The sequence below is a fragment of the Salvelinus namaycush genome, chromosome 28 (assembly GCF_016432855.1).
Source record: "Salvelinus namaycush isolate Seneca chromosome 28, SaNama_1.0, whole genome shotgun sequence".
Classification (NCBI taxonomy): Eukaryota; Metazoa; Chordata; class Actinopteri; order Salmoniformes; family Salmonidae; genus Salvelinus; species Salvelinus namaycush.
The window spans coordinates 38,905,861-38,921,297 of NC_052334.1; the positions used below are offsets into that span (position 1 = coordinate 38,905,861).

The following is a 15,437-nucleotide window of genomic DNA, read 5'->3' on the forward strand; positions in this document are numbered from 1 at the left end:
TCGTACACGTCCATCCAGAGCTTCCCAAACCGGCTCAATGGGTGACATGTCTGGTGAGTATGCAGGACATGGAAGAACTGGAACATTTTCAGCTTCCAGGAATTATGTACAGATACTTGTGACTTGGGGCTGTGCATTATCATGCTGAAACATGAGGTGATGGTGGCGGATGAATGGCACGACAATGGGCCTCAGGATCGTGTCACGATAGCTCTATGCATTCAAATTGCCATTGATCACCTCCCGAGTGTCGCAGCAGCCTAAGACACTGCATCGAGGTGCCAGAGGCGTCACTGCAGACCAGGGTTCGATCCCAGGCTGTGTTGCAGCTGGCCGTGACTAAGAGACCCATGAGGCGGCGCACAATTGGCCCAGTGGATTAGGGGAGGATTTGGCCGGCCGGGATGTCCTTGTCCCATCGCGCTCTAGCGACTCCTTGTGGCGGGCCGGGTGCATGCATGCTGACTCATGTTGCCAGTTGTACTGTGTTTCCTCCGACACATTGGTGCGGCTGGCTTCCAGGTTAAGCGAGCAGTGTGTCAAGAAGCAGTGCGGCTTGGCAGGGTCGTGTTTTGGGTGACGCATGGCTCTCGACCTTCGCCTCTCCCGAGTTCGTACGGGAGTTGCAGCGATAGGACAAGACTGTAACTACCAATTGGGGAGATAAAGCGGTAGAAATATCCTGCCCCCCCCCAATTTTTTTTTTTACAAATTGGCATTGATTAAATAGAATTGTGTTTGTTGTCCGTAGCTTATTCCTTCCCATATCATAACTATACCACCACCATGGGGCACTCCATTCACAATGTTGACATCAGGAAACTGCTCGCCCACACGACACCATACACGTGGTCTGCGGTTGTGAGGCCGGTTGGACGTACTACCAAATTTTCTATAAAGACGTTTTTCAGCGGCTTATGGTTGAGAAATGAATATTCAATTCTCTGCCAACAGCTCTGGTGGACAGTCATCATGCCAATTGCACGCTCCCTAAAAACTTGAAATATTTGTGGCATTGTGTTGTGTGACAAAACATTCTAGAGTGTCCTTTTATTGCCCCCAGCATAAGGTGCACTTGTGTAATGACCATGCTGTTTAATCAGCTTCTTGATATGGCACACCTTTCAGGTGGATAGCTTATCTTGGAAAATGAGAAATGGTCACTAACAGGGATGTAAAGAAATCGGTACACAATTTCTGTGAAATAAGCTTTTTGTGCCTATGAAACATTTATGGGATCTGTTATTTCAGCTCATGAAACATGGGACCAACACTTAACATGTTGCTTTTATATTTTTGTCAGTGTATATATATATATAGTGCATTCGGAAAATATTTAGACACCTTCACTTTTTCCACATTTTGCTAAGTTACAGCCTTATTCTAAAATTGATTAAATACTAATTTTTACTCATCAATCTATACACAATACCGATAATGACAAAGCAAAAACAGTTTTTATACATTTTTGCAAATGTATAAAACATAAAAACAAAAATACCTTATTAACATAAGTATTCAGACCCTTTGCTATGAGACTCAATTGAGCTCAGGTGCATCCTGTTTCCATTGATCATCCTTGAGATGTTTCTACAACTTGGTTGGAGTCCACCTGTTATTTTAAATTAATTGGACATGATTTAGAAAGGCACTCACCTGTCTATATAAGGTCCCACAGTTGACAATGCATGTCAGAGCAAAAACCAAGCCATAAGTATCAGGAATCAAGGTAAGACCCAGATGCAGACACGTTGTATTGACAATGGTTTAATATTCCAACAGGGACAGGCAATAGACAGGTCAAGGCAGGCAGGGGTCAGGAAACCAGAGGTGGGGCAACGGTACCGGATGGCAGGCAGGCTCAGGGTCAGGTTAGGCAAAGGTCAACAATCCAGAGGTGGGGCAAAGGTACAGGTCGGCAAGCAGGCTCAGGGTCAGGGGCAGGCAGAGTGGTCAGGCAGGCGGGCTCAGAGTCAGGACAGGCAAGGGTCAAAACCAGGAGGGTGAGAAAAAGGAGAGACTGGAAAAAGCAGGAGCTGAGAACAAAAACGCTAGTTGACTTGACTGGAAACAGGAGACAAAGGGCTCTGGACACATGAAAGGTGGGATGTATACGAAGGGTACGGGGCAACAGAAGACGAACAACAGAGGGGCTAATAATCTTGGAGATGGGAAATGGGCTGATAAACTGGGGGGAGAGTTTGCGGGATTCCACCCGGAGGGGCAGATCCCGGGTGGATAGCTATACCTTCTGCCAGAGACGATACCGGGGAGCCGGGGTCCGATGGCGATCCACCTGTTGTCGATACCTGGAGGTGGTCTTGAGGAGTGCCAACCGGGCTCTCCTCCAGGTATGAAGACAGCGGTGCACAAACATCTGGGCGGAAGGTACGCCGTCTTCTTCCTCCTGCTCGGGGAAGAGCGGGGGCTGATACCCCAGGGAACACTCAAACTGAGATAGGCCCGTGGCAGAGCAGGGAAGGGTGTTGCGGGTGTACTCGACCCACACCAGCTGCTGGCTCCAGGAGGTAGGGTTGGCGGAGACCAGGCAGCGCAGAGTAGTCTCAAGATCCTGGTTGGCTCGCTCTGACTGGCCATTGGACTAGGGGTGGAACCCAGAGGACAGGCTGGCCGACGACCCAATGAGGGCGCAGAACGCCATCCAGAACCGGGACGAGAACTGAGGCCCCCGGTCGGAGACCATGTCCATGGGCAGTCCATGGATCCGGAAGACGTGCTGCCCCATGAGCTAAGGGTATTTGGGGAGAGGAATGAAGTGAGCGGCCTTGGAAAACCGGTCGACCACAGCCAGGATGGCAGTGTTGCCCTCAGACGGGGCGAGACCCATGACAAAATCCAGGGATATGTGGGACCAGGGTCGGTGAGAGACAGGCAGTGGTTGCAGAAGACCAGCCAGAGCTTACTGAGGAGTCTTATTCTGAGCACAGACTGTGCAGGCGGTGACAAACGCAGTGACATCCGGAACCATTGTAGGCCACCAAAAGCATTGTCGCATGAAGGCCAGGGTCCGAGGGGAGCCCGGGTGGCAGGCAAGCCTGAAGCAATGGGCCCACTCCAGGACCGCAGTGTAGACAGCGTCAGGCACAAACATCCGATTATCAGGCCCCCCCCAGGGTTCGGATGGGACCCCTGTGCCTCTCGGACTTGTTTCCCTATATCCCAGTTGAGTTCCGTCACCAGGCACAAGGTGGGAAGGATGTTCTCGGACTCCGGGGTGGCTGGACAATGCATCCGGCTTGACATTCTTGGATCCCGACCGGTACGAGAGGGAGAAGTTGAACAGTGTGAACAGCAGTGCCCATCTGGCTTGCCTGGAGTTCAGGCGCTTGGTTGTGCGGAGATACTCCAGGTTCTTGTGGTCGTTCCACACGATGAATGGGTGTTCCGCCCCATCCAGCCAGTGCCTCCATTCCTCCAATGCCATCTTCACAGCGACAAGCTCACGATTCCCAACATTGTAGTTATTTTCCATGGCGTTGAGGCTTTGGGAGAAAAAGGCGCAGAGATGTAGCTTGAGGTCCAGGGCAGAACGCTGGGACAGGACGGTCCCCACTCCGACATCAGAAGCATCGGCCTCCAACATGAACTGACGGGAAGGGTCCGGATGAACCAAGATGGGAGCTGTGGTGAAGCGATGTTTGAGGTCCCGGAAAGCCCGGTCAGCAGCTGGAGACCACGTGAACGGAACCTTGGGCGAGGTGAGTGCAGACAGGGGGAAGCCAGGGTGCTGTAATCCTGGATAAAGCAGCGATAGACGTTGCAGTTGCACTCTGGACATGGGCTGCGGCCAATCCATCACCGCTCTCACCTTCCCGGGATCTATCTGTACACGCCCAGCAGTGATGATGTAATCCTTGAAGGGGATGGTGGAGCGATGGAATTCGCACTTCTCTGCTTTCACAAAAAGCTGGTTCTCCAGGAGGTGTTGGAGAACCTGTCAGACTTGGAGCACATGTTCTTGGGTGGAACGGGAGAAGATGAGGATGTCATCTAGGTAGACAAAGACGAACCGGTTCAACATGTCGCGGAGAACATCATTGACCAGAGCCTGGAACACAGCAGGGGTGTTGGTAAGGCCAAATGGCATGACCAGATACTTGTAGTGACCGCTGGCCATGTTGAAGGCGGTCTTCCACTCGTCCCTTTCCCGTATTCGCACCAGGTGGTAGGCATTCTGTAGTTCAAGCTTGGAAAACAAGGTGGCCCCCTGGAGAGTCTCGAAGGCCGAGGAGATGAGTGGTAGCGGGTAGTGGTTCTTCACCGTTATGTCATTGAGACCCCGGTAGTCAATGCACGGGCGTAGGGTCTTGTCCTTCTTCTCCACAAAGAAGAACCCTGTGCCGGTGGAAGAAGAAGGACAAATGAATCCTGCAACAAGGGAGTCCCCGATGTAGGTCTCCATTGCCTTGGTCTTTGGTACCGACAGAGAGTACAGTCGTCCCCGGGGCGGAGTCGTGCTAGGGAGAAGGTCAATCCCGCAGTCATAAGGTCGGTGCGGCGGGAGCGAAGTGGCCCGGGCCTTGCTGAATACCTCCCGGAGGTTCGGGTACTCCGTGGGAATGGCGGAGAGGTCAGGGGCACCTTCCGAGCCCCCGGGAGGATGTCCCGGGGCAGGTTGTGCTGACTTCAGGCAATGGGCGTGGGAGAACGGGCTCCAGCCCATGAAGGCACCAGTAGACCAGTTAATGAGGGGATTGTGTCGCTGGAGCCAGGAGAATCTGAGGGGACTTGATGAGCAGGAACTGGATAGCCTCGCTGTGGTTCCCTGACACGCGTAGGTTGATGGGAGTGGTGTTGTGGGTGACTCGGCCTATAGAGCGCCCGGCTAGCGCTCTAACGTCCATGGGAATGGAGAGGGGCTGAGTGGGGATGTTCAGCTCGGACGCCAGGGTAGCGTCAATGAGAAACCGGAGAGATTTAGACTGGTCTCCCCACAGCAGAATGGCATGAAAAGGGGTGCGAGCAGGGGAAGCAGGAACGTTCTCCATATGGCCCACCAAAGTACGCGCTCCTACCGGTGAGCCTGGTTTCAATATCACTAAATACAATTCAATATCACTGAATATAATTATATTTGAAATCATGCAGCGCTTGAAACCCTTGGGCCTATTGTATTGTCTATTTTTAGTTGAATTCTGTGTTGAATTGAAACAATAGCTGTTGATGACTTTGCCAATGCTATATTGGCCTAAATAGCATCCATCATTGATGACATGTGTCACGATCGTCTATGGGTGAGAGAGAGAACCAAGGCGCAGCGTGTGCAAAATACATTCTCTTTTATTTAGAGAAAAGGAAAAAACACGAAACGAACACTGAATACAAACTAAACAAAACGACCGTGAAGCTAAATGACGTAAGTGCAATGACAAGCAACAAACGTTCAACATAGACAATTACCCACAAAACCCAAATGCCTATGGCTACCTTAAATATGGCTCTCAATCAGAGACAATAAACCACAGCTGCCTCTAATTGAGAACCAATCTAGGCAGCCATAGACATACAAACACCTAGACAAGACACTGACCCATATACCCTACAAAACCCCTAGACAATACAAAAACACATACATTCCCCATGTCACACCCTGACCTAACTAAAATAATAAAGAAAACAAAGAATACTAAGGCCAGGGCGTGACAACATGTGAGTGATCAAATCCAATGTCATTTACACATAACAATATATTATATATTTATGCTAAATTTACTCTGTTTTTTATTCCATTGAGCTTATTTTATTTCATTATTCCTTTTTATTCTTCTTCTAATGCAGTATTGTTGAAAGTGAATCTGCAAGTAAGCATTTCATTGTACTGTGTACCATGACAAATTTACTTGACTACTACTACTGTTGTTTTTATCTTTGTTGATCATCCTACAGTATATATCAGGTGACAGAGCATCACCTCCTTAGATTAGCAAGGTTCCATCTACACTTGTCACCTCGTGACATTCACAAACTGATGCACCAGCTGGCCCCAGAGACCTCATTGAAAGCCTATTAGTTGACACTAACAGCAGTGTGGCTTCATCGGTAATTGGCGGACATGTTGCAACTGTCTCCTCTATTTCCTGCTGACTTTCTCTTGGGATCTTCGGGGAAGCCAAACTCCCCTTGGCTTCCATTTTCTAGGTATTCTGTGGGTATTCTGCTTTCATGATGTCATAATTGCGGCTTTGCTCACACCGAACACTGTCGGGGCATTGAGGGGGCCTGGCAAATGAGCTGGAGATCAAACCATGAGGATAAGATGATGGAAATGGAGATGCTGGGGATGAAAACACAGGATATAAATCAAGGCATGCACTGCATAGAGGCACATTCACTTCCTGGTGTCATGGTGGTAGTGGCGGAGGTGTTTTCCTTCACTCCGATTTTTCTGAGAGATCAAAACAGAAAGTGCACATAAACACATCATTAGTCACAAGAAACAAGGCAATGAATCCTTTTTTTGTGGAGCCAGAGGCTCCTTTTTGTGGATGTCCTTGTGGTAGTAGAGAAAAATAGACATACAGTATTAGCTTGACCTGTGGGGTGTAGCGCAATACTAAAAAGGGAAAATGTAGGCCTAGTATATCATTGTTTTGCATTTAAAAAGCCACTTTGCAATGTCCACCGTGTTTCTTGCAGATCACACTTTCCTCCTCAGTGGGTTTTTGAAACAGTGTGATACCATTCCGTTCGAGCAGCAGCCATTTCTCAGTTCAGCCGAATTCATGCTGACGCTCCGCTTTACTTTTGAAACTCTTCTTCCTGCTCTTTTAATCTTCAGGGGAGAAAAGAGGGCCAGCGACCACTGCTGCTGACAGGGACATAACTCGCCTTCCTTCCCCGCATCTCTTGTTTACAGTCTTCCTCTCCATCGCAACCAACCCCTCTCAATGGAGCCATAAAAAACAAACAGGGGCTTTTAGAGAAATTGCCTGTGCACTAAAGATTAATAACAGTTGGGCCAACTCAGGAAGAAAGTCCCCAGAGGCAAAAAGGACATTAGAGATTAAAAGTGCCACATCCCTAAATTGGAATGATTCAATAGGTTCTGGCTCTCTAACCATCTTTTGAGAGTCAAGGCGTCAATTAACCTGCCTGATAAGTCATCATTAGGCACTTAGATGGTCGCCTACTGCATTATGTGAGGCATGTGACCGTTGATTTGTCAGGTGAGGATTCCAACCACAAGATAGCAGAATTGTTCTATGGGCTAATTAACATGTGCATGTCATTTTCAAGAAGGAATATACTTTGATGATAATCACATAAAAAGTCTGATAAGAACATGTAGAAAATATAAGTCTTTGTCTTATATCCCTCTAAAAATACTTGCACAGGTGCCTGGGTGTGCTTAATGAATAGATTAGACTGGCCCTGTTCTGCTAGAAAAACTGAGCACTGATTTGATCTCTGATGAAAATAGGTTTGGCTCTATGTAGGCCTACATTACAGTAGGGTGGTACAATTATTATTGTGTATAATACTATGCAGTGCAGTAGCCGACAGTAGGCTACAGTGTTTATGGTTATATCAACATGTTTTTCAGAATGGACCATAAAAAGTAGGCATAACGTCGGCACATGTAGCTCCTCCTGGCTGCAGCAGAGAGGAGCGCGCACAGCGTGGCGTTTCCATGGAAACACCCTGCATAGCAACGGGAAGGCGTCTTCAAAGTGAACCCGTAACAACCCTAACAGTCAGAAGTGTAGCTAGCTAATGTTGCTCGGTGAATAGTTACATTTTAGTTTATCTAACGGTAGTCCTTAAACGTTTTAGTTTGTATCACTATTGCCTTTCTCATGTGCACAAATATGAGAGCCCAGGAGCTGAAAACCGAAGGGTTTACGGTGAAGTCAACAATGAAGAACTCAGTGGTAAGTTTGAGTCATCATGTCTAAGATGTGTAGCTAACTAAGCTAACTAGTTACTAGCTTTAGCTATAACTAACGTTAGCTAACCCTTGTTCTAATTGTTCTAATGTTGTTGCTCGCTAGCTTAGTTAACTAGCTAGCCAGTTGACAAAATACGCTAACTAGATTGCATAAAGACACAATACCAGCATCAGCAAATCAATGACTTCTCGTGACGATGCCATTTTGGCATAGGGGAAAGTATATTTGGCATAGTTTGTTAACTATACAGTAGTAGTCTAAATTAGCTGATTCAACTACTACGTAGCTAACGTCACATTTGCTAGTATGATCGGCTGAAACAATTGCGCCAAAAGTTCAGCATTGTGATTGTGTTGTGCTTTGTTCTACACTGTCATGCATAGTCATACACACAGTAGCCCCACGCACTCTGCCATCAGTTTGGAACGCCGTTTTGGTCTTTGTGTGTCAAAAAAGATACATGTCAAATAACACTATTTGACGTGTCAAAAACACCATTTGACGCATCAAATAAGCTTGTTGACCAATCAGGACCTGAATATGACTTCGAGTCACGTACATTTATTGCGTTGTTATTACACATTGATTACACGATCACTCGTATTTCATGTCACAACGATTCACTGATACCTATGCTATGATGCTGGTAAAGTTTTGTCTCGCGCACCTGACGCAGACACACTTCCAGAAGCTCTGTTCTTCCCCAAAAACATATCAAAACGACATCATCTGTTTCAGTAGCTATAGTTAGCTATGTGTCATTATCTAAAATACCCCCAATTTATAAGACAGTTCTTATTTGATTAATGGTGGTCGGACCCACCTATGTGAAGCTAGCCACAATAAGGATTAGCCACTTTCGTCGAAATTGCGGGTTGCCTTCAAAATAAAAGTCTAATTGAAAGTGATGCAAATTAATACAAATAGTGGAATCATGCCATAATGGAATAGATCATGCTAAACGAGTTTGTAATATTCTTATATAAATTCAACAAAAGACAATAATTTGTTCATTTGACAAAAATATGTTAATCACACTGGATGTATTAGACTTTAGAATTGCATTGTTGGAATAGTTATTTCAATGTACAGCCTTACCTATGGATTGTGGATCAATGACATGGCGTATCAGTCTACTCAGTGACACCCAGAGAACATTAGCGTTGTAGCTCTTATTGCGGGGCTCTGAAACCACTGTGAATTGAACCACATTTATTGTACCAGTCAACCTACTATGAGTAAAAACAATACGACCTGGATGTTTTAGAACCTGATAACTCTGAGGAGGACTTTGGGAAAAAAGCACTTGGGTACTGAGTAGAGTAGACTGATACCCCATTTCATTGATCCCCAATCCTTAGGTAAGGCTGTATAGTGCAATATAAATGTCAATAGGCACAATATGCTGACTGGGGAGATGTTTTCCCACAGTCAAAGTCCCGCAATTAGAGCTAGTACTACGATAATATTGGGCTCCCGAGTGGCGAAGCGGTCTAAGGCACTGCATCTCACTATAGTACCTAGTTCTCATCCAGTCGTGATTGGGAGTCCCATAGGGCGGCGCACAATAGGGCGGCACACAATTGGCCCAGCCAATTGGCCGGTGTAGGCCGTCATTGTAAATAAGAATTTGTTCTTAACTGACTTGCCTAATTAAATAAAGGTTACATTTAAAATATGTATAAGTACTGAAAACCTTGGTTCTGGTGATTTTTTAAAAGGAAAAAACAAAAATAAACCATTATTAACCAAACTATTACAGATAGCAAGCATTACAACACTACACATAATGCTGTAGACTAGTACAGACTAAATATGCACAAACATTTTTAGCCCTTACACGGAATCCCAAACCGGCTGCGCCCATGCGCCATCGTGCGCACATTTATTTTGTCCCCCTACACCAAACGCGATCACGACACGCAGGTTAAAATATCAAAACAAACTCTGAACCAATGACATTAATTTGGGGACAGGTCGAAAAGCATTAAACATATATGGCAATTTAGCTAGTTAGCTTGCACTTTCTAGCTAATTTGTCCTATTTAGCTAGCTTGCTGTTGCTAGCTAATTTGTCCTGGGATATTAACATTGAGTTGTTATTTTACCTGAACTGCACAAGGTCCTCTACTCCGACAAATTAATCCACACATAAAACGGCCAACTGAATCGTTTCTAGTCATCTCTCCTCCTTCCAGGCTTTTTCATCGTTGAACTTATATGGTGATCGCTTCAAAACTTTTATAGTATTACCACGACAACCGGCAAAACAGTTCGTCTTTCAATCACCCACGTGGGTATAACCAATGAGGAGATGGCACGTGGGTACCTGCTTCTATAAACCAATGAGGAGATGGGAGAGGCAGGACTTTCAGCGCGATCTGCGTCAGAAATAGGAATGACTTCTATTTTAGCCCTTGGTAACGCAGACGCTCGCGAGCAGTGTGGATGCAATAATTGAATAACATGGATTTCTAAATTTATTTTGCGACGCTCGCGCACGCGACGTGTCCGGTCTGGTCAGCATGTTAACCCAATTAAAATAAATCAGTCTGTACATTTTAAGCCATTTTGGGTCCCATCCGGATTGGAGGTTGTTCGCACTTGGCCTTACTCCTCTCTCCTCCTCCTCTCCTCTCCTTTTATCTACTCCTCTTTCTTCTCCTTCTCTCAGCTCCTCTCTCCTTTCCTCTGTTCCACTCTGTCCCTCATGCATCCCTACCTCACTCTTGGGATTCTGCCTTCTCTGTCTAGCAAAGTAAGCCATACACGATAGCTTAAGCTTTTAAAGAGTTGGCTAACTAAAGAAAGTTTAATTTAATTCAGGGTGATTTGATGTTAGCTTGCTAAGTGAACGTTACCTGACACTCTTGTCCCTGCTCCCCCTTTCTCTTTCACTGCTGTGGCTGGAAATATTTCAATGAACTAATCTGAGAAAAACAAATCCAATCGAAGACAGATAAATGCAGCTATCTTGCTTGCACTTAATACAGTTCCAAACGAACTAGCTAATGTTAGCTAACTTGCTAGACTAGTAACATTAGTCAAGCGTGTTTCTATCATCAATATACTTATGGTTATTCTATAGCTAATTGCCGTTACAATTGTGGCAGCAATATTATAGATCTAAATTATGTTAGTAGAGTTTTTAGGTTATAGCTAGCTTATGTAGTTAACTAGTTGGCTAGCTAACGTTAGTCAAACAAACAAGCTAACGTACCTTTCTTGCAGTTTCTCACGCAGGTGCATTCTGAAGTGATTCAAGTGAATTGTGTTTTGCGCCGCAGAGCGTCTGTATCGAGCACTGGTCACTCGCTCGCTGGTCACTGGTGCGCTGTGTTTCTTGAGTTGCAGGCTGCCTGCCACAGCTCACAGAGCTAAATAACCTTCAGAACTGTGTTGAACCTAGACAGATTATTTATTTATCATGAAAAGCGAATGTGCTTCACAGAACTTTATTGAAACTATGTTTAGTAGAAATAGTATGTTACTTTTGATGTGGCGGCAATTCTGCCGTGGCGCAGCACCACACTTAAATGAACACAGAGGAAACACTGGTGTAAACTCATCACAGTGATTTTCTGTGGGTGTCACCGAGTAGACTCATACTCCGTTTCATTGCTCCACATTCCAACACTCCAACCTTGTTCAGGATTATCGAGTCTAAATATGGCATGATTCCACCAATTGTAACCTTCTGCAACACTTTCAAAGAGGGACTTTTATTTGGAAGCGGAAACCCAAGTTCCACTGTTGTGGCTAATCCTTATTGTGGCTGTTTTCACAACACAACCCGGAGAGGTCAAGCCATATTAGCCAGGTGAAGCTAGCTGGCTGTTTATAACATTAGTTTTGGGCAACAGTGTTAAGTAGCTGGCTAGCTAGTTATTTCAATCGGAGAACAACAAGCGGCTACATAGCTAATACTTACTCACATGGATTCCTAAACCATTGCGAAGAATATTGTTTTCAGGCTGGTTGCATTGGTACTAGCTAGGTACCACGCTAAAGCTAGCTAGCTACCACAGAAGTTGGAAATAACATCTGTATCAAAGATATATGCAAGAAATGTTGATCCTGCTCTTTTGACTTGATCTAATTTCAAATGCTCACACAGATGTTTTCCTTTTCGGTCGAACAAATAATGCCTTATTACCAATGCAGTATTGTACAGCTGTAACAGTGATCGTAATGGTGGCTCTTGGCTTGCACGTGCAAATTCAGCACACACAACATTCTATAATAGAATTGTGTCTTTTTTTTGGGACACGCAAAGACCCAAACGGCGTTCCATAATCAGGTAGATTGTTGGTAGGATGAATGGGATAATGGAATGACCGGGCAACCTGTCACTGGCTTCCTGAAATGACTCTCCGTCTCCTGGCAGGAACAGAGACATGCTACAGGAGCAAAATAACTAACATTGAAATGCTTACTTTCGGGCTATTCCCAAAAATATAAAAGAAAGATAATAACACAAGGAATTCATACACAATGAGTAACAATAACTTGGCTATATACACAAGGTACCAATACAGTATTTATGTGTAGGGGTACGATTTAATTGAGGTAGATACACTACATGACCAAAAGTATGTGGACACCTGCTCGTCAAAAATATAATTTCAAAATCATGGGCATATGGAGTTGGTCCCCCTTTTGCTGCTTTAACAGACTCCACTCTTCTGGGAAGGCTTTTCACTAGATGTTGAGGGAAGGTTTTCCAATAGATGTTGGAACATTGCTGCGGGGACTTGCTTCCATTCAGCCACAAGAGCATCAGTGAGGTCGGGCACTGATGTTGGGCGATTAGGTCTGGCTCGCAGTCGGCGTTCCAATTCATCCCAAAGGTGTTCAATGGGGTTGAGGTCAGGGCTCTACGCAGGCCAGTCAAGTTCTTCCACACCGATCTTTACAAACCATTTCTGTATGGACCTCGCTTTGTGCACCGGGGCATTGTCATGCTGAAACAGGAAATGGCCTTCCCCAATCTGTTTCCACAAAGTTGGAAGCACAGAATCGCTTCAACACTTGGCGGTTGGACTCCAACCGCATTTTGGCGGTTTTGACGGGTTTTTTAAAATTTTGCCTAAACTGACATAACCAAATCTAACTGCCTGTAGCTCAGGACCTGAAGCAAGGATATGCAAACTTTGAAGTAGGTGGAAATTTGAAATGAATGTAGGAGAATATAACACATTAGATCTGGTAAAAGATAATACAAAAAAAATGTGTCCATCATCTTTGAAATGCAAGAGAAAGCCCATAATATAATATAGGAGTCTAGGCACAATTTAGATTTTGGCCACTAGATGGCAGCAGTGTGTATGCAACGTTTCAGATTGAACTAATGAAGCATTGCAATACGGCACAATATTTTTTACAAAGTCTGCCCAAATGTGCCGAATTGGTCAATTGATACATTTTGAAGTACATAACTATAGAGAACATACAGAAATTATATGGTAATACAAAATGTAAGTTTACACACTCCCAGGAATGTCATACATGATGGATCATTAGCTTATACACTAACTTTCACACATCTAGATGGCCGGGCAGGTTGGGTGTGGAGCCAGAGACAGCAGGGCTTCAAACTGTAGAACCCAGTCACTACATTTGTATATAAAAATAGATTTAAAAAAAACAAAACTGCTACATTTTATCTCTGGGACCCTCAGGATGACAACTCAGAGCAAAATTACTGAATGTAAGTGCATTATTTACCTTCAGAGGTGAATGTACATATGGGTAGGTGTAAAGTGACTAGGTAACGGGATAGATAATAAGCAGTAGCAACAGCACATGTGATGAGTGAAAAGAGTTAGTGCAAAGGGGAGTGGGGGTCTTTGGTTAACTATTTAGCAGTTTTATGGCTTGGGGGTAGAAACTGTTCAGGGACCACACCTGTTGGTTCCAGATTTGGTGCATCGGTACCGCTTACCGTGCGGTAGCAAAGAGAATAGTCTATGACTTGGTTGGCTGGAGTATTTTACAATATTTACGGCCTTCTTCTGATACCACCTGGTGTAGAGGTCATTATTATTATTAATCACCAGCCTTGATATTGACCCTCAAATGAGTAAGAGGAAGAGAAACGTGAGAAAAGGCGCTTGCTAGACACATTTTCTGACTGTCATTCAGATTCAGTCCATTAAAAGAGTTCTCTTTGAAAGAGAGAAAAGTATTTTGCCTTTTTGTTGTTACATTGCCTGGTGTGTGTATGTGCGCACACGCGTGCTTCTGAAATGTCTTCATCCAGTGCAGAAAATGCAGGTAAAGCACAATGAAGATGTACCTGTATTTAAGGATGCAGAACAGGTGCTGCACCTCACTGACAGCCTCACGTCGACCCTTTCAGACTCTTTCTTATTTATTTATTTAACCAGCCTTCTGTATCAAGCTAATAGCTGGCATGACAAGCAGTGTCTGTCAGCTTGTACCTTACTCTCCATCTCTATTTGAGCACAAACACAAGGTAGCAAGGCATGGCCATCGAATTTCCCCAGAGGTGATAGGCTAGACCTCATAGACTTTGAGTTAAACTACTGAATGAGTAATTTCCAAAGACAGTCTGGCTCCCCCAGACCACTCCTGTCCATTTTAGATGAAGATGGATCAGGAGAATGTAATAGATATCAGAGCCCATCAGTCCTAATTGACGTGTCCTATTGATTGGTCAAGTAAACCCATCTTCTGAGCCAGGAAGTAGGTTATAGTGGGACATTTTGACAAAAAGCCCTCTCAGTGTTTTGTAAAAAGGCCTAGGCTTTAGGCCTAAAATGCAACAGTAGATCATTTATACAGTAGGCCTACATTGTTTGTTGCATATTTTGGCATTTGGCACTTAGGCTATGCCTATTTATTCAGCGTGGTTTCATAGACCAGACGTAACATAGTAAATGTAAATCTGGGACACTCAAAATAGTATGTTATGTTTGGTATGGTTACACAAGACAGAAGGTTACTTAAGGCAAAAACAAAAGTAGGCTGGTTAGTCGGGGTGGATGGGTAGACCTATAATGTGAACGTCAAGGATTGCGTGTTTGAATCTCATCATGGCCAACTTGAGCATTTTAGCTAATTAGCAACATTGCAAATACTTACTACATTTTAGCTTCTTTGCAACCCTTCCCCTAAACCTAACCTGAGCCCTTTAACCTAACTCCTAATCCTAATCCCTAGCCTAGCTAACGTTTGCATTAGCCACCTAGCTAACGTTAGCCACAGCAAATTGTAATTCGTAACATAAAAGTTTTGCAAATTCGTAACATATTTTACAAATTGCAATTAGTAACATATGCGAATTCTAATTCGTAACATATCATACAAAATGGATGATGGACATCCACAAATGAATACATACCATACTAAACGTAACATATCATACTTTTAAACCACACATTTCACTGCACCTATCTGGTGTATGAGGCAATAAAACAAAATAATTTTGTATTGAATTCGTTTTTCAGGATTTAAATGGACTATTTTACTACCCGGGAGTCCAGGTTGATTTATTAGTAAGGC

General features: G+C 44.5%; 1 protein-coding gene across 1 annotated transcript in view; it reads left to right on the forward strand.

Annotated features, from left to right (window-relative positions):
• The first annotated feature begins 7,817 nt into the window (after nt 1-7,817).
• The window catches only part of pacrg (PARK2 co-regulated), a 250,947-nt gene continuing 243,327 nt past the window's right edge, over nt 7,818-15,437 (forward strand). Inside the window, exon 1 of the mRNA XM_038967476.1 lies at nt 7,818-7,892. Within this exon, the coding sequence (XP_038823404.1) occupies nt 7,818-7,892 (75 nt within the window). The remainder of the gene's footprint in view (nt 7,893-15,437) is intronic.